At 37.5% G+C, this 20097-nt stretch overlaps 1 protein-coding gene across 3 annotated transcripts in view; it reads left to right on the forward strand.

Annotated features, from left to right (window-relative positions):
* The window catches only part of LOC105152070 (protein apterous), a 46465-nt gene extending 26568 nt beyond the window's left edge, over nt 1-19897 (forward strand). For all 3 annotated transcript variants that reach the window (XM_011066119.2, XM_011066121.2, XM_011066120.2), the window contains exons 4-6: nt 10318-10844; nt 13713-13930; nt 17491-19897. In XM_011066119.2, coding sequence (XP_011064421.2) covers nt 10318-10844; nt 13713-13930; nt 17491-17706 — 961 coding nt within the window. In that variant the 3' untranslated portion in view covers nt 17707-19897. The remainder of the gene's footprint in view (nt 1-10317; nt 10845-13712; nt 13931-17490) is intronic.
* The last annotated feature ends 200 nt before the right edge of the window (nt 19898-20097 follow it).

Consider the following 20097-nt stretch of genomic DNA (forward strand, 5'->3'; position numbering starts at 1 on the left):
TTTGGTGAAACGATGACACTCAGCTCGAATACACCCAATGCCCGCACCATCGGCATTACGTTGGAAAAGTACACGCTGCCCTCCATACAAAAGAAAAATTTGACAAAAGTAAAACTTTATATTATACAATTTATTGTATCCCGAACGCGAGTTATAAAGGGAAACACAGATATAATTTAATTAATATAGGAAAATTATTTCTTTTTCCAATATTTTCAATTACGTGGTTTAGGCCAAGTTTCACAACTCACGGTTAACTCTTAGCCGAGTTGAACTTGTTTCTCATCTCTTTCTAATTCTAGAATTGTAAAGAGACGATGAATAAATTAAATCTCGGCTAAGCGTTAATCGTGAGTTGTAGAACTGGGTCTTATTAAATTTTTTTCATTTATTCACTTATTTTCATTTACTTTATTAAAGGCCGGTTATTCCATTTTCGAATAAATTATATGTTTATTGGATAAACAAAAGAGTGAAAGAGTAAGAGCATGAGAGTATAAAAGAATAAGGCCGGAATCATTGAAGATTGAGATTGAAGATTGAAGATTGAAATTTGACCAATCAAAACAATAGGACCTAACATTTCCTCATTGGTTAAATTTCAATCTTCAATCTTCAATTTTCAATGCATAGTCTGATTCCGATCTTAGACAGTAAACTGAAGTTTACCGAAACGTGGGACAACCCAGCCTAAATTTATTCATTTATTTTGATGTTTAAAGAATTCTTTAATTTAACACAGAATAATTCGAGGAAGAGAAAACCGCTCTCGCGACCATAAACTTCGTTCTCGCGTCTCGGCGGGAATTCGTTGGTGGTTTTTACGAGCGGCTAGTCGTCATTGCCGTATTCGTCGGGGGATTCGGCGCGCATCTCGGCAGGGGGTGCGGCGTTCCCTCTGCGAGTTCCGAGAGTCGACGGGATTCTCCGGCAGAATATCGCAAGTGTCACCGCATAAACCATCCCTCCTCCCCAACCATTCTTCTCCACCCGCGAAAGTATCGCGTTACCGTTGTAGCCACTGCGCGCAAGATGGACAGCTAGAGATTGCTACTCGCGTGACTTACAGACCCGCGACTTCGTAATCCTATGTGTAGGTTACATCGCACGGGTCGCGGTGTTCCCCGTAAACGAGGGCGGAGATTTATGCCATAAACGCGCGCGTTACGTAAGCGGCGCTGCAATAGACGAGGAATGCAAAGGTCTGGCGCTTTGTTCACCCCTGGAATGTAGCAGCTTCAGTCTCAGAATCTTTGCGACTTGCAGACTTTAAAGTCCAAGACTTTGAAGTTTCATTAATATCGACTCTGATGAAAAATATCTGGTTCAAATCTACATAATCTGAAATGTTTCTGAGTTGTGATACACTCTACAGATGAAGTACTTCAAATGATCTGCGAGATTATCTTTGTGTCCTGTGGAGTTCTCGCCGGATAAGGGAGGCTTGATTATCCTTTTACCAGGTGGAATCATAAATTATATTTGAAATACATAGTTGCCATCAATGGCGAACGCGAGAAGCGCATTCCGGATAAATTACAACTTTATAATTTTCCGCATCTATTACAACGTCCGATGAAATATGATACAAGATTGTCTCCAATCGCGGAAGCATAAATCCACGCATCCGCTAGCTAGCTCTATGTAAAGCATGGCATAGTAGTGCAGTGTATAAGCAGCGAGATCGTTCCTTGCTAGTAGATCGCTATTGACTTTTATTTAATGTAGCAGGTAAGTTAAGTTGGAAGCCAGAGAAGTTGGAATCACATTTTTATGATGACTTCGGTGAAGAAGGAATGGAACACTGGCTTCTTTATAAGAGGAGTTAGGTAGGAATTGGTTAAAATTTGCAGTGATTTACATGTTGCAAGATTCAGTCGAGTGAAATCAATAATGAAGTGAAAATCTAAGAAAAATCGAAAAACTTGAAAACTGCTCACTATTTGAGGAGTTATGTATGAGCGCAAGTTTTTTCTTCTCTCTTTTTTTCTCTCTTTATATTAGGTGTTGGAATTAATTCGTAGCGTTTTTTAATAAAAGAATGTTATTTATTTCACATGAGCATTAAAAAATACATTAATGAAAGTACTTCCCATCACTTGTAAAACGCTACGAATTAATTCCAACACCTAATATCTTCTTCTTGAATAATGGATAGAAAATATTATACGATATAGAAACTTCTTTATGATTTGTTCAGATGAGTTCTGTGACACCAGTTCTTCTCGTATTAAAGGTTAGAAATCTTTTGAATTTTAACATTTCCAGATACGTCTAACTTCATCAGCAATTCCAAGAACTTCTTAATGAAGTCTCACAATAATCAGCTTATTTTGTCTAAATTCGTTCCGCCATTATATTTGTATTGAATTTACTATTTTAATTAAATTAATAAACGTAGTTTATATTTGTAAACAATAATATACCTTATAACAACTTGTGTTGTGGTTTTATGCTTCTTTTTTATATTGTTTACTATTTTAAATTTTAGAATTCTGAGAGAGAGAGAGAGAGAGAGAGAGAGAAAATAGAATTTAGCAACCAGAAAAGCCTTAAAAAATAAGTCTTCCATAAATTGTTTTGTCAGAAAGCTATTCCCAAAGAATTAAATAGATAGTTGAAAAATATCTTTAAATTTTCTAATTAAATTATTTGCATCCTTTTTTTCATAAAATGTGAAATGTTTTCCGAATAATTCCAATTAAAGAATCTGCCGAAATTACATCTAACTTGCGAATCTGCAAATGCGAGTAGCTCCAAAGGTTTAAAGTTCTGGCATAATATAAAGAATCGAGATGTTGTCGGGAATCAGGAGGCGTCAACGTTCTGCAATACATTATGTGTACATTAACCGAAGGGAGAGGACCGGGTCATTGGTATGCCAATAAGAAGGTAGTCGGCGATATAACGCCCGTGATCTAGATTAATGCGAGCACTGCCGGTAGCGGTCACGTAGAGCGTCCCACGCACAGCGTGTGTCCACTGCTGGTTGCGCGCAAAGCGTCCTCAGTCCCTGGGCCCGGTCTGGAACGTCCGCGGGCTGTCGCTACATTATTCATAAAATAAAACGTGCGAGGAGGTAGCGTGGCAGGTAGTACGAAAGAAAGAAAAAGAAATTCGAGCGCGTCGAACTCCGCGCGAGTCCGCGCTGAGTCGCCCCATGTCGAACGAGTCGCTTTGGGATTTACGCGAAAATCATTCATCAGGTGTTCTTTTGCCGAGCACTTCCGGCGAGCGTTTGTGTCATTAATAACACCATACACGCGAGCGCGTCTGTCATGTCCGCTGTTAAAACCGCGTCGCTCACTGACAACGATTTTCACAATCTTCGATTGTCACGAGAACTTTTGTTTCTAAATTGTTGATTACAACGAGTAACGCAAACATAATGAGGAGAAGTGGCTACGTTATTTCTAGACGACACGTATGTCCAAAAACGAGATATAAGATGTTTTTAAAAGTTTTTAAGCATCTTATGTCCATGATTTTGAACTTTTTGTTGTTTGGATTAATATATTATATATAAAACTATCGAAATAATATTGTTATTTGTATACGAAAGATAGTTTCTTCATAATATGAAAGAATCTTTTTGAAACGCTTCACGAAAAGTATCCGTGGAATTTGACACTATGCAACATCTATGTATATAATTCTCATCGTACTGGTGTTAATATTAATCATATTATTATGGTATGGATTTAAATGGTGTTAAAATCTAAATCATGTTGGTGTTATTAACAGTGAAAATTATATATACATTGAAAAAAAAATGCTCACAATTTTGTTTGCGAGAAATATGTATATTTATTTCACTACTGAAATAAATCTTTATTTAAATACGGCGAAATAAAATTATATACCTAGTAAAACAAGTCATCTATTTTAATTTTTATGATTAATGAAATATATTTTACAGGAATGTTTCATCACAATTAGATTTTTTCTAATAAAAAAAAATATTGTAAATAACATTTATTTTGCAATGCTTCGACATTTTTCTCTCAGATATCGCATGGTATTAAATTTACATCGATATTTTTTAATGTGTTGGAACTTGAAATTCTTGGATTTTGAGTTTGTTCTCCTCTTACAGACTTACGCAAAATACGAATGTGGAAATACGCATGTTTGAAAATAGAGTTATTTTAAGACTAAGTCTTTGGAAATACATCGCGAATCGGAGGATGTCGTATTGCGAGCAATCGCGTAGAAATTGGTCAGCGACCTTGATACAGATTCTGTACGCACTTTATGGTATCTCATGTTTCTGTAGTATTAGTCAACGGCTGGATGTCCAAAAGCTACGAAGGTCTGGAGATATCTACCGTATGTACGCAAGTTGCTATGTACGCAGTGTCCAAACAATGCGAACAGTTTTGCTAACAAAAGATTTAATATATAAATGTATTGTAATATTTAATATATAAATAATAATATAAAATGTGCATTTAATAATATAACATTTGCAGTAGAATCTTTATGATATGGCTATTGCGCTATCAAATAATTTTACCATTTTTAATATTTTATCTATTCATATATATTCGTAATACATACAAAAGCGATATAAATATTACTGATAATATAAATAATTGTCGATATAAATTTTAGCTAATTGACTTACATAGAAACTGTCAGCTTATTACTAAGATATATGGTACTTTTTATATAAGCATAAATATTACAAGAATAAATCACATCAAGTATTTTATATATTTTTTTATTATTATTGTTATCTTGATCGGTAATATATTGCCGCATCATTTAAACCACAGTTGTAAAATTACATAGAGGAAGGTTAATTGCCCGTTTCTACCAATGTGGATTAACTTTAATCCTCGGTTCAACTTACTCTTCACCTTTTTCTTATTCTTAAAACTAGAAAAAGATGAAGAGTTAGTTGAACCGAGATTACAATTAAACTGTATTAGTAGAAACGGGCATAGAACATCTTCTCACCATTACCATAATGCAATGTTCGATAGTGCAATGCATTATGAATAATGATGGGGAAGTTTTGGTTGAATTGCTGTCCCAATCTTTTTATAACCTTAAGCAGTGAATACAAGGAGCGATCCAGCTAATCCCGCGTTAAAATTCTTCGCGGAAAAGATTGATTTTGAAAAAGTGCTATATAAAATAGCCCAAAAGTGTCCCGAGATGCGATCTCGGAGACACCCTGTATCGTACCACAGCCTCCGATACATTTCTACCAGCAACCCGTTTTCTGCGCTCATGTTCGGGGATTAAGCGGCTCCAGCCTTGCCTGGCGACACCGATGCCATAAATTATTATTTCCACGATAAAGGTCGTCGTGGCGGTGCTGCCGAGCGCGGAATTCTCCCTGACTGCACTCGTAATTAATGCATCTGACGATAACCGCGACGCAGATCTAATCGGGCAGATCCCCCCCCCCCTCCCCCCGATTGTGGCGCGGCGCGCGAAAATAAATGTGCGCGCACCGTTTGAGAAATGCGTCGGCGACACACGAGCCGACGTAAAAGTGGATGAAACAGATGCATGGACGTAAAGACGCTAAGTATGACATCGATACTTCGGTTCTTTTCGTCTGGCATCAGGAATGCGTCAATGCTAATGTTGTTATGTACCTAAATGGCGATCCTCGGTCGCTGCGCCATGAGAAATCGGCTTCTCTCGGTAGCAAATGTTGCTTGTTTCTCTCGCTCCGTTGCCGAAGGTACAAGGAAACTGTTTAACAATACGCGCGTGAACTCCGACCGCCAATTACTAATCTAACCTAGCCTAATCTAATCTAACCTAACTTACTTATTATCCTGCGTTCAAGAATCATGACACGTGACTCGCAAATGCGAGCGCGATTGGCAGCCGATCCCGCGGCATAAGAAGAAATCTTTGTCTCTCGTTGCGAGAGCGTTCCGGAAGAAGGAGAGAAAAGAGAGCGGCCGGCTCTCTTTCTTTCGCTCTTTCTGGAGCCGGAAGAAGAAAAGACGAAAGGAAAAGAAGAAAGAGGCAAGGCAAGTCCACGTGGTGGAGTCCGAGTGTGCGAACGCGCGGTGAGCGGTCCGCCGCGCTTGGCGCGAGTTCCATAAAGGATTTCCGCCGCTCTTTTCTCCCTTGGAGGAGGGTGACTGTGGCGCGCTTAGAGCGTGCCTCTCTCTCGCATTGTATAATAATGTATCGCATATGGTCGCATCTTGTAAAACTCTGCGGGCGTTCCTCCCTCCCTCTTTTCCCTTTCCCTCCCGCCGCTCCGTCTTGTCCCAAGCCGAGGATGAAGACCCGAATGAGGTCGTTCCCGGGGTCCCGGTTCATTCATCCGGCTCAACGGGGCCTTAGAGGTGACGAAAGGTCCTGAAAAACCGCCTCCAGGTCACGTTCGACGGGGGGCCGAAGTTTGCGGATTTCGCTCGGTCTCGTCGTTCGACGTTGCCCCGGCAACGTTTTACCTGCATTGGTTGGCCGGGTCGGTCGGACGTTCGCAGAAATACGGGGTGTGGTGTTTCACCGAGAGAAGTATAAATAAGGGGGAAGAATGTTTTATGGGATTTTGAGGGTAACATGGTTGGGTTGCCGAGGACTTTGATTCGCGTTATGCGTCACATCGCGACTGTCTCGCGCTGTTTCATGCCATGTCTCATGTTTCCGTCCAAAGTAGCTCACAACAATGTAAATTATAGTTCTTCTGGAAAACGCTAATCCTACTTGTTGACGGTAGATTAGTGGCAGAAATTTATTTAATCGAAACTTTCAAAGCGATAAGTTCATTTTGATTGCGCTATCTTTAACATACTTATCAGTATTAGTATTTAAATTGTTATTAAATTGTCTGTCACACGCCATACTATTTAATTTCCTTCTAATTTTTCTCGAGATTGAAAGATATTGTTTATATCTTTTAGAATATTTCAGTATACTGTGATACATTTTGATAAAATATTTTTTTAGCTCGAGAGTGAACTGTTTTTGTCTATTATTATCACGTATTTTTCACTTTCAATTTTCTTCAACCAACGGTATCTCGCTCGATTAGCAAACAAGGCGCGACAGATCCGATTAGATAAAAATATGCGGTCTTACACGCCGTTGGAGACAAACCAGCTTCACCCGTGACCATCGTTCCATTGAGAGTAGGGTAGTCAATAGGATCAGAAACGATAACAATGTGTCTCGAGTCAAGAGACCCTCGAAGGAGCAAATACTTAGTCTGCGGTTAGTTCCCCCAGATTAGATTTCGGTCTCACAAACAGCCCTTCGAATTTATGATTTTCTTTCGCTTTCGAAAGAAAGAATTTCTTCCTTTGTAAATATCGTCATTTTAAATTACTCCATTTTTTTTTAATTTTAATAATACAAATTCATATATATTCCATTTTCATATGTATATATGTATATACACTTTTTCTCTTGTAATTTAATTTCGTTCTGCGAAATCTAGAATAGACTTTTAGCAGAATGTTTATCTCATCCGTACGGTATTTCAACACAAAGTCGATTTACGTAATCTTTCATTTATGTAGATTATTTTGTTCCAGCAGATGTTTCTCTTACGCATACTTATTCCTCGTGTCTTTATTTTCCAATCATGCAGATTCTATCACGAATGGCATTTCGTGTATTCACATCCTCCCTTTGTTCTCATTCATTTTATTTTCGTCGATATCTCTGATCTGTGGAAATTTCACTTGCAACACCGTGAGCGTATCTTTCAATTCGTTCAAAGCTTGACGATCGAAGAATCTAGAATGAAATATTTGCGAAGATGCGGAAACTTAAACGTCACTTTAAAAATTCCAGAATCTATAATTTGCAGAAATTATTACATAAAATCTAAATATCTAAATAAAGTTTCCGTAGCTGACGATTAGATTTGAATAGATCTAATAGGTCAGCTATTAGATCTATTCAATTAAAACTCTTTGTGTGTCACCGCTAAATTATTGTTGTTAAAATAAACTTAGTACTAATTCGTTTTTGTACAGCTTATATCATTTTTGTATCATAGAGATCGTAGAGATCATAGAGATTGAGTCTCTTTGTGCTAAAAGATCTGGATTCACATCCATTGACAATTAGAACATATATCAGATAATTAATATATGTCAATCAAATGATTTGATCATCATCTCACTCGAAAAACAATAGTAAATTAATGAGAATATCTTTATATGACACTCTCTATTATAGGCTAAAAAAATGAAAATATATTTCACTTGTTGAAAAAGAGTAACAATTTTCACTCTTTTTAGATTTAAGAATTAAATTTTCATTTCAAAGGAATGAAACCTCACTTTTTTAAAAATAAGATTTCACTCCTTTGAAGTGAAAATTTAATTCTTAAATCAAAGAAGAATGAAAATTGTCTTTTTTTTTTCAAGAAGTGAAGAGTGATTGTATTTTTACTTTCTTGAAGTGAGATTTCACTGCAAGAAATTTAGAGTATTAACACATGTATACAGAAGAGATCACCACATCTCTAACAAGAGACGTAGTACAGACTTTGAAGAAGATGCTTTAATTCTCTTCAAAATTAACATAAATTTAATCAACATAAATTATGTGGGTTTTATAGACCCAGCTTTAATAACTGTGTTACAGATTTTGATATTTACTGCTTCGGAGAATTAATGTGTATATAGAAATAACGAAAGCAAAGTATGTAGAAAAAAAGTGGAAGTTCAGCATGCAAAGAAAAAAAAAATCCAGACATTTTTTGGACATGGACATTTAATGATCTACGAGATTTATTTATAGCGAAGATTGAGGAGCGCGAGCTTTTCTATCGCGTCCATTTTCTCTGCGATGAAACATATCGCGCTGTTCGTTCTATCGTCGCCAAAATCCGTCCATTTCCGATCCAATACCTCGACATCGGTCGTAAAGGGCCGTGCGTACGCGGGTACCGGCTTCGAGATATCGACGTTATAAGATCGGGCCACGTCTTTATCTAGGTTCTTTAGTAGGGGGCGCGGGGTGGTAATATATTTGGTAAGCGCGGAGCGAGATAAGTGGTTAGGTAGGTAGCCGCGGCGTGGTTGTCGGCCAGATAGTCGACTGGCTCCGGTAATGGAGACTGCAGGGTGCCGCTAATGCAGTAGCGATGTCACGGGGCCCGGTGCATCGGTATATTCTTCTTTCCCTCCCTTTCCGTCCTTCCGCTCCCACCTTTGCGCGGAGCCACCGGACGTATCTTCGCCGGTCTTCGCGATATCGGCCGACCTGTATGTCCTTCTCCTTTTTTCTTTTTTTCCTTTCCTTTCTCACTTTTTCTCATCTTTTTCTCGCTTTCTCGACGCTCGACGCGGCCTCTCTTTAGCGGAACTCCATTGAGGACATTGGTTGATATCAAGGGGATATCTCGAAGCGATAGCAATCGGACGTGTGAAATGTGTTTATACTGAATAACGCGACACTGCTAGTCGCGATGAGGCTCATTTTCGTAAAGACTATTTTCCTCCTTTTCTCTCGATTAACTGAACATGAGAGATTTATTAAAGCATAGAGAGGAGCACTGCGTGTAGCCTTAATAATAGTGTACGCGTCGTACATTTGTTGTACATTTGTTTCACTCTTTGATCGCGTGAGGCAAACGTTTCATGTCGTAATATTTCTCACCTCGAGAATATATTTCTTTCCAACACTCACGAGTATGAAAATCAAACGAATACACAATGTGAAAATTGTAAGCTTTGGCTGTGTCAGGATAAACAAGATTATATATAGAACAACAACAGTCTCTAAATTTATTTTACAACAACAGTCTCTAAATTTATTTTACAACGAATTAAACCACATGTTACACACAATTCGAAAAAGTTAAGTGATAAGATTGAATTTATTTGTAAGGTCCCTCGTTATTAATTAATTCATTTTTAACTCTTAACTTTTATCTGCCAATCGAGTCTTTCCGATCTATTATGAAATAAGTCGAAATAGATTCCGTTCGGAATTATTCCATTTTCAATAGAAATTTAGAGAATAATTTGATTAGCTGAATTTAATTAGTGTTAAGAAAATCGTAGTTATATTGGTAGTCATACAAAGGTATCTGGCTGTTGGTCAACTTCACCGATTCATCGATAAAACTTAGGATTACTGACTACCGACTCATTGTAGACCCGGATTCTTTTAATATCTCTACTTATCATTTATGTGTGAAGCGTGGACACATTGTATCTTGACCTGAAGGATTTCATATCGTCGACTATTTATTGCTATCCTAGATCTATTACAATATCAACATACTGAAACGCGACCTTTATACGACACGATCTGCGCAGTCTACTTGGTATGCATTGCAATATAATATTGATCTCTTCCGTTCTGTGTTCGCAGGATGTTCGGCAGCATGAAGCGATGCGCGCGTTGCCAAGCGGCAATTCTCGCGTCCGAGCTGGTGATGCGCGCGCGCGAGCTCGTTTTTCACGTGCGGTGCTTTTCATGTGCGGCGTGCGCCGTGCTCTTGATGAAGGGTGACCATTTCGGCATGAGGGACGGCGCCGTGCTCTGTCGGCTGCACTACGAGATGGGCGCCGAACTGCATCCGGCCCAGAGTCCGCCGGTCCCGGTCTATCCACCCGGACCACACTATCCCGGCCAGCCCTTCCCCTCGCCCGAGTTCCTCCATCATCATCATCATCACGCGCCATCGCACCCTCATCACTCGATGCACCCCCAACACCCACATAGTCACGTCAGTCCGGTGCCACTGCAACCCTCCACGCCTTCCGTCCCCGATGCTTCTTCGCCCCCAAAGGTGCCCTACTTCAATGGCGCCGCCGCCGTGGTCCCACCGCCCAGACAGAAGGGTAGACCCAGGAAGAGGAAGCCTAAGGATCTTGAAGCTATGACTGCGAGTCTTGGTGAGTGTGAATTTTATAATTGTACCTGATGTAGCGTGGGATCTTTAAGATATGAAAATAAACATCGAAATATCTGAGAGCGGTATTCATAGTCGGATTTTATATTTAGGATCGTCTTAAGTATAGTCTTAGAGCAATCATACAAACCAAAAAACTTAAGCAGTAAAACGTAAGCAAATTGACCAATCACAGTAGAAAATAAGGCTATAATGTAAACAGTAGCCAATCCAATGTGTTGATTTCTTTACTTACGCCTTACTTAAGTTTTTTTAAGTTTTTTATGTGCCGTGGTCCTTAAGATGCCATGAACTAATTAGAGGACTTAGCATTTTATGACATTACTTAAAAAGACATTATTTAAATCGACTGTGAATACCGACTAAAATTGTAAAATCTCAAAGTTTCTAATTTTCGAAATCTTAAAATTTTGAAAATCTCGCTGTTTTACAATTTGGATGACTATTCGTGAGCTTACACTCTAAATTTCTTGCAGTGAAATCTCACTCCAAGAAAATACAATCACCCTTAAAAACAAGTGAAAATATTTCACTTCTTGAAAAAGAGTGACAATTTTCACTCTCTTTAAAGTGAATTTTCACTTTAAAGGAGTGAAATTTCACTTAAAAGAAGAAGAGTGAGATTTCACTCCTTTGAAATGAAAAGTCACTCTAAAAAGAATGAAAATTGTCGTTCTTTTTCAAGAAATGAACGGTGGTTGTATTTTCACTTTCTTGGAGTGAAATTTCACTGCAAGAAATTTAGAGTGTAAAATGGTAGACAAGAGTAGTCTACAGATCGTGGAGTCTAGATACATCGTTGTTCCCAAAAGGCAACCTTCTATCGCGCCACGCTGGGAGAACGCATGACCGACCTGACGTGATTTACGGGCGTGCGTGGGCGCGCGACGCTTGCCACCGAAGCCTGATAAAATTTGTCGGCGCGACATAAATTCCCGAATCGAATCCTCCGACGAAACGCATACGCGACGTGTGGGCGGCACGCCGGTTAGGTTGAGAGAACTCAATTTCCGATTGTCGAGACCAATCGTGGGAACAAGTTGGTGATACCAGCTGGCTTCGACCAAAGAACCACTGCGGACGAAACTTCTACTTGCCACCTCTTCCCTATGCTCCTTTTTTCCGCTCATTCTCGCTGGAGGAGGTCGCTCGATGTCGCCGTGTCGTCGTGAAAAAAGATTGTGGCGGCGTGCAGGTGATCGTCCAGTACCACAAGTTGGCCTCTGATCTATCGTGGATCATGCAGGCAATTTTTTATGGCCATTGCTAAGGGCTGCGACGAGCCACGCTTCCGAGGCGAGATAAATGGTCGTGTGTTTAGTAACACTTGAATTATGGTTGTAGTTCGCAGCGTGCGGTCTTGCATACGAACAAATCGTTCATATAGATTGCTTGTATTAATTATTTAATAAGCGAAGCCACGGTACTATATGGTCGACTGAGCAGCGAGCAGTTTCGTGTTACTAGACTAAAAGCGCAATTTGTTCTTGTAAGAGAGAGAAAAAGAGAGAGAGAGAGAGAGAGAGAGAGAGAAAGAGAAGAGAGTTAGAAGAGACAACCATCAAAATTGGGAAGAAATTAATTAAAGAAATTAATTAAAGAAATAATTTTCTGAAAATTATTTAGAAATGTTAATTTATTTCACGAATCTATCAAATATCCTCCGTCACTTTTCGTCCCAATACTCTGATGCGTCGTAGTTTCCGCGATTCTCGAATAGAGATATTGACTAGACTCGGTTTCAAGTACGAGCGATCACGCTGAGTCGCAACGCGACGGAAGCGAGTTCTAACGTTGTTTGATGCGTATCACAGCTCATTAGTTTCTCGAGTGCAAAGAGGCGGATTAAAGCGGGGAAAGGGGAAGGGAAACACACAGCGTATGCGAAAGGCCCGTGGATACATGGCCAATTACAGCTCTATGCAGCAAATAGTTTACAGGCACGATACCTCATTCACAGCCACGTCGGTCTATCGCACCTCTGCCTACAAGGATGATACTGTCGACATTGCGCGATTAAGCTCGAGCAAATTGACTTGGCAGGATAAAACACAAATTTGTGTTTCTAATTCGATTCTTCTTCCAAATTAGGAATTTTCACGAAATAGCTTTTAGATGATTAAACTACGTGTTGACTGTCATATATGATATGTTACATGTAATCGACGTTTCACTAAGAGAAAACTTTTTGGTAACTATAATTACATATTACTATAATTATGACTATTTTACTGCTATAATATTATTAATAGTTATATTTGTATAGTTCTATCAACAAATAAATGTAATTAATAAAGACAACTAATAGAAAATATCTATGTATGTATAATTATAATTTATATTATTATCACAAAAATAGTTGCAATTGTTATAATTTAACTGTAATTTATAGTCTTAAAAATGACTATAAATTATAGTCATATTATAGCAATATACATTATAGCATATATAATTGCAATAATTCTTATGATAATAATAATGTAAAAAAATTATAGTCATTTTCGATTGTCAACCATATACACACTCACACACACACACACACACACACACACACACACACACACACACACACACACACACATTTGTTGATATAATTATAGTTACTATTACTAACATTATAATAATAATAATCATAGTAATAGTAACATGTAATTATAATTACCAAACATTAGACTTTGCAGTTTTAATGTCATTGATGATTGATTTTGTCGAAACATTTTAAAACGCTTATAAAAAATAATTGTTATTCGATGACATGCAATTTATATTTACATAAATATCTAAATAAACATCAAGTCTGATCAATCCAAGTCTGATTGTTTTTGATGAAAATTCTGAATTTATTTTGCAGACCTAAACGCGGATTACATAGACATGCCCTTCGGCAGAGGAGGCCCCGGAACCCCCGGCATGCCCGGCTCCAACAGCAGGACAAAGCGGATGAGAACAAGCTTTAAGCATCACCAGTTAAGGACGATGAAGAGCTATTTCGCGATCAATCACAATCCCGATGCGAAGGATCTCAAGCAGCTTTCCCAGAAAACTGGCTTGCCGAAAAGGGTGTTGCAGGTAAATAAAGACTGTTCGACTCATGCGATTCGCAATTCCTCGTTTTCTCTTGATACGAGTTAAAACGCGATGTTGAAACTGGAATTTCCTCATTTCGATTTCGTTAGTTCTTAACCGTGTCGCATTTAGCTTCGAAAGTAGTTATTTGCTGATGTAATTGCTACTTTGATCAGATCTAATTCTGATACAAAACATATTGTACTCTTTAATCGTTTATTAAATATACGTATAATTAAATATTTATGCGAATTCTTATAATTAGATGAAATTTTAAACATTTGAAATGTTGGATTTCTCCGTAATGTTTTAAATATATCCTAAAAATATATTGAAGTTTTAAAATTCCGAATGATTATGAATTTATCTACTTTAAATTGCATTCGATACAACTGCAATTTTTTGTAGACTAAAAAAATGGTCTGGTTGGATTAAATAGTAATTTTGATCGAAAACGGACGAATCAGAATTTTCTGATTAAATCTACTAGAATTCTGGTTGAGATAATAGAAATCTGATATAATTGTTCTAGTAAAAATAAGAATTCTATAAGTAGATTTTACGAGAAATATTGTACCAGAATTTCGGTTATCTCACTAGAATTCGGTCACATCAACTAGAATTTTAATAAATTTAACCAGAAAATTCTGATTTGTCCATTTTTAACCAGAAATTTTTTTCAGTAAAATTCATTAGGTTTAACTTACTAGACCTTGTGTATATAAATTACCATGAAAAAAATAACGAGATGAGAGTGCGAAAGAAAAATCGAAAGATGGATAACCGGTGGTTCTCGCTCAGCCCCTTTGCCTCTCTTACATTTCGGGAGGGTGCGCCCTATAAAAATATTCACGTACGCGAGTCACGCGTAGACACACGCGCTTCTCCCAATTAGTGCAGCGCGTACGGCGTGGCTGCAAAGTTAAAAGAACCGCGCGGAACGAAGCGATATTTCTGTCGACGAGAAGCTGCGGCCTTTCTCCGTAATTACGAGCCGGCGTCAATCCGGAGACAGTCAAAACCCCCGGCGGACAGCTAAGCTACGTCGTAACGTCGAACCCGCGCCGGCTTGCTCTCGTTAACCCACTACCGTTAAATTATTAGGTTGTTACAAAAGTTTCGCGCGCGTTCCTTTGTAAAACATGCCATAGACGCGCGGATGAAAAGGAAGAACGATCGGGGAGATACTGACGATTTAAAGGTAAATGAGGCGAGGCGAAACGCAGTGGAAATGAAAAGTTTTGGTCAGGTGAGATTTTTTCTGTTCTTGGTTTTTTTATAAATATATACATTTAATTTCAATGCCTGTTAAATTTTAGTTGTAAAGATCAAATGCAGGACTAAAAGCTTAGAGATTTAAAGTTGCGCAATTAAGAACTCCGAAATACAGAGAGAAGTTTGAATATTCTTGAAATCCTAAAGCTTTAAATTTTTAAAGTCTCATAACAAGATTCCAATGGGATTCCAGAGAAATTTTATATTCGTAATTTTCAGCCACTGGAGATCAAATACATAGAGTACAAAATATATAAAAAAAAAAAAATTTAATATATTATACCATTATTTAAATACGAAAAATCGTTCTGATACCTGTCAAGTTTTAATTATATTAATTTTATTTATATTTTTATTGAATATAATTTAATTATATTTATTTCTAATTATATTATAGTTATAAATACATATTTAATAAAATTAAAAATTTCTAACCCGCGGATATAAAAAGATGATAAAATGAAATAATTATTTTATTCTTTATTTTATTTTTTAATTACTTTTATTTAATATTTTTAATTTATTTTTTAATTACCCTGTACTGTTAATCCATTATAAGAACATAATTTAGGTTATTTTTAAGTGGTATAGAAAAATTGATTCCAAAAAAATTACTAAAATAAAGGTATTGAAAGAAGAAGTTTTGAAATATAAAGGGTAATTATATATTGAAGAATGAATACGGTTTATTTTATCTTACGATTTATTTTATCTTTTTCTATACCCTTGAGTTCGAAATTTTTAAATCTGTACGTAATGATAAATTCTTAATACAAATCTCTGTAACGAAACTATCACTTCTTTAAAGTAAAGCAAAACGTAATTTTAAAAAGTACAATTTGAAAAAAATGACGCCGTTCAAAAATCATCGCCATATTTTCTCCAATCTTCCGCATAACAATCATTCCGGTTGTTACATAGCCTCGATTCTGCGCCCATTCGTCGAGCCGAAGGAGAGGGTTGGAGGTGGCCGCTATTGTATTCGTAGGGTTCTTGGTCGCCATCTTGCTTGATATTGATCGCGAAACGCGCGAATACTTGCCCGCCGCGCGCGCACAGATACACCGGTAGACGCGCGCGCGCGAGATCACGCATTCGAGGTGGGACACGCACAAGTAGTCGGATCGCGAGTTCTTTCGTTGGAAGTCCGCGGGGGAGGAGACTGTCTTGAAAATGGCGACGTCGGATCGCATCGTCTTTCATTTATCACGAATATAGAGGAAGCTTCGCGAAGGCGCGCACGCGTATCCGTGTGCGAGTCCACGTGAATAGGAGGAGGAACTCTTATCTAACGCTGCGCGTTTGCGGATGCATAAGACGTTCATGAATTATTTTCTGCATGACATGAATAACGTTGTTATTTCTTGATTATAACGACGGATCATTTGGATCCGAAAGCGAAAATTTTTAGACGATTGTATAATCTTACGATTGGTACTAAATGAAGTTTTAAATTGTAGATAAAAATCTTTGAACACACCTAACTCTGTCAATCATCGGAAAGTGTGAAAGTATTTTGTACTTCAAATAGTTATACGTTTTAGAACTTAGCTGTATAGTTTTTATAGGTTTTTTTTTATTAACCCAAGACGTCACGATGAACATTAACGTGCTTTCAAGCTGTCACTTCAAATTGTATAACATAAGAATATTTTAGAACAAATATTAAATTATTTTTCCAATCTTCTTCACGGAATTAAACAAAGTAGCTTAACTGCATTCCTTGTTTAATTCATGAAAATATATTTTATCTAAAACTCCTTTTTTTCTTAATTCTTTGTCTTTATTCTATCTTCGTCAAAAATGTGTATGTTACTGTTATATTAAACGATCAATGTCTTTCATCTCATAACCACAGTCGCACTTATTTATTTAGTTTTTTCTGTGTTATGATTTTCTAAAGTTATAATGATTTACTCTTAATTGATTGATGGAAAGTAATGAGATAGTTTTCTTCATTAAAATTAAAGAATCAAGGATTTTTATTTTCTTTATTATAAAAATTCTTAAAATAATTAATGCCTTTAAAAATGTCGTGCATTAAAAATAATGCTTGCGTTTTATGCCACATTTCTTGTTTAAAATAATTTTTATATTATAGTTGAAGGTTACGCAACATCACTTTATCGTTTTCTGAAAATATTTACGTTAAGTCCGTAATCAATTGTTTAAATTAATCGCGTTTCCTCTCTCTTATAATTGAATTTTGTGAGCTCATATGCGAACTTGAGCGATAACTCGAGCTGTCGTATGTAACGATCGAAATCCTCTGCCCGTCTTGTTCTCAGGTCTGGTTCCAGAATGCGCGAGCAAAATGGCGGCGTATGGTACTAAAGCAGGAGGGCAAGTCCGACAAGTGCGACGGCGGAGTGGACGGCGGTAATCTCGGTGACCTTGAGCTCTACGGGAACAGCACCGGAAGTGGCGGGCCGCCGATGAGTCCGCCCTTCATGCTCGGCGGTCCCCACAGTCCTGCGTCTTTGGCGTCCCTGGACTGCGCGTGATCCTTGACGTCCGAGTTCGTGCTTTCTAGTTAGCGCGTCGCACATCCTCGTCTTGCGACAGGACATCGATATTGGGACGTGCACCCTTACGGACGTGAGTGAAATCGTTGGCGAGTGCGTGAAAACAATGAATTGTGAATAGTCGGTGAGCGTGTAAAAAGCAAAGAGGAATAACTTTTCCGCGAACGAAAATTTGCGGACGGATTAGCGAAGACCACTCGTGGAGCAAGACTCGAGGAGTGCATTTTTTTTTTAGAGCACTGATTTTTTTCTGTCGAATTGAGAGTTCTCTTTCGATGGACGAAACATATGAAAAGTTTATTTCTTGTTATCCTCCCGCAAGTCGAAAATGAACTTCTCGAGGCCCTCGCTTCGAATCAAGATGATATATGTAAAATTTGACGCGCTGACGCATGAATCCATTTAATTGATAAAATCGTTGTATTTATTGTAGCTCGAATTGCGGCGCTCCGCCGCGAAACACTAAAGTCGTTCGTTGAGGGCAATGTAATTAGTAAACGAGATTTATTTATTCGCCTAAGTCTAACTAAAAATCGCGAACATTACCAGTGCTGTGAAAATTCTGCGTTTCGCGAGTTCTCAAACAGTTGTCGGTTGCTGTCATCTGACAACGAATGAAACTCTCGCGCGGTCTTTCATTTATTATACGTTTGAAGGACATTAATTGTTACATTGGTCGACGAAACGATTTATTGAATTACTGATTATTTGATATTTTTTAACTTCACCGTATGCGTATCTTGTCATTCCTGTGTGAGAATCTCATTTTTTAATTCTTTAATCACAATCGATATTCGTGAGTCCACACTCGGACATTTCTTTTAACTATGTTGCGAAAAATTGTTTATAATAAATGTTTTTCATACAACCTTACATCCCATATAGGGTCTTCAGCAGTTACAACGAAACCCTTGCTTAGCCATTCTATGATTGTCAACTGACGGCTAAGGTTCTGTCAACCAGTACTGGATCATTATTGGCAAATAATTCACTGTCAAATGATGGCTAAAATTCTGTTAGCCATCACAGTCTAATAACTAGCTGACAAATGACGGCCAAAGTTTTGTCAACCAGTACTGGGCCATCACTGGCAAATGACTAACTAAAATGACTAGTCCCAAGTTATCGTCCAGTACTTAGTCAGTACTGTGTAATTTGCCAATACCTGGGCAGTACTTGAACTGGCCATCAATAAGTAATAGTCCAGCATAGGCTGATTATAAAACTCTATATGGGATAATTTTAAATCATGTAATCTTATATTCCTCAAACCTTTAAAATGAATAAAAAATATTTAATTACGTTTAATTTAAGCAAAGATACATTAATTTAAAATATGTAGGACCTGTGAATACAAATTAAGCAAATTTCGAAGCGAATACGAATTAGGATTAATCAAATTGATTACTACAGAGAAAGAATGGTTTTGCTGATCAAAAAATCTAGATACAGATTTGAGAACAATTTGTTGGACTATCAGAATAATTATGTAAGGCATTAATTTGCTAGAATATATTGCTAGAATATCGAAACTTTTTATAGTTTGAACTTTCTGATGATCGAATAATTATTTTCAGATTTGTGTATCCAACAAAAATTTTAAACACTTTAATAAAACTATTCGTTCCGTATGCTGATCTGTCGAAATAATCGAGATTTACGTTTTTCTCTAAAAACAGATACTTGTACCATCAAAATTGAATAAACGCAGCCGAATACTTTTAGAAATTAATTGATACTCCATATAGAATGCTCGAGCGAAACGCTGAATTTTGACGAGAGGATAATATTAATTATTTATAAAAGAAAGAACGAGCAGCGAACGCGCGTTATTGTAATTGTACAATATTGCTCAAGATCAGACCGCGACAAACCCATAAGAAGCAACCATAAAAGCTCCATGGTTCGACCTGGTTATTACTGTAAATAAAGAACGTTCCTCGCGCGTTTTTTTAAGGCATCGTTATAGGTTGTAGGGCCCTATTAATTGCATTCGGTAGCGGTCGTACTTCTCTAGGCGAGAGGTAAAAATAATAGTAAATGAAGATACGCAGAACACTACTGTTATTATTGCTCCTACTACAATATTAGTCCTCCTTGTAACGAATTGCGGAAGAATTGTCCAACTTTTGCAACATCATTTTTTCATTGAATATATTTTGACAATATACGTCGTGTGTCTGTATGCGTTTGTATTTCCCCCTACGTCACTTCCTCTCCATTTTCCCATCGCAAATAAGTTTTCTTAAAAAATTCATTTTCGATTAATGTGTTCTCAAAGTTCCTGCGATATGGATATTAGTTGAAAAAAATGGCTATTTATTGAATAATAAATGGCAGTTTTGCGAAATGGCAATTTTATCAGAAATA

The sequence above is a fragment of the Acromyrmex echinatior genome, chromosome 17 (assembly GCF_024713525.1).
Source record: "Acromyrmex echinatior isolate Ae372 chromosome 17, ASM2471352v2, whole genome shotgun sequence".
Classification (NCBI taxonomy): Eukaryota; Metazoa; Arthropoda; class Insecta; order Hymenoptera; family Formicidae; genus Acromyrmex; species Acromyrmex echinatior.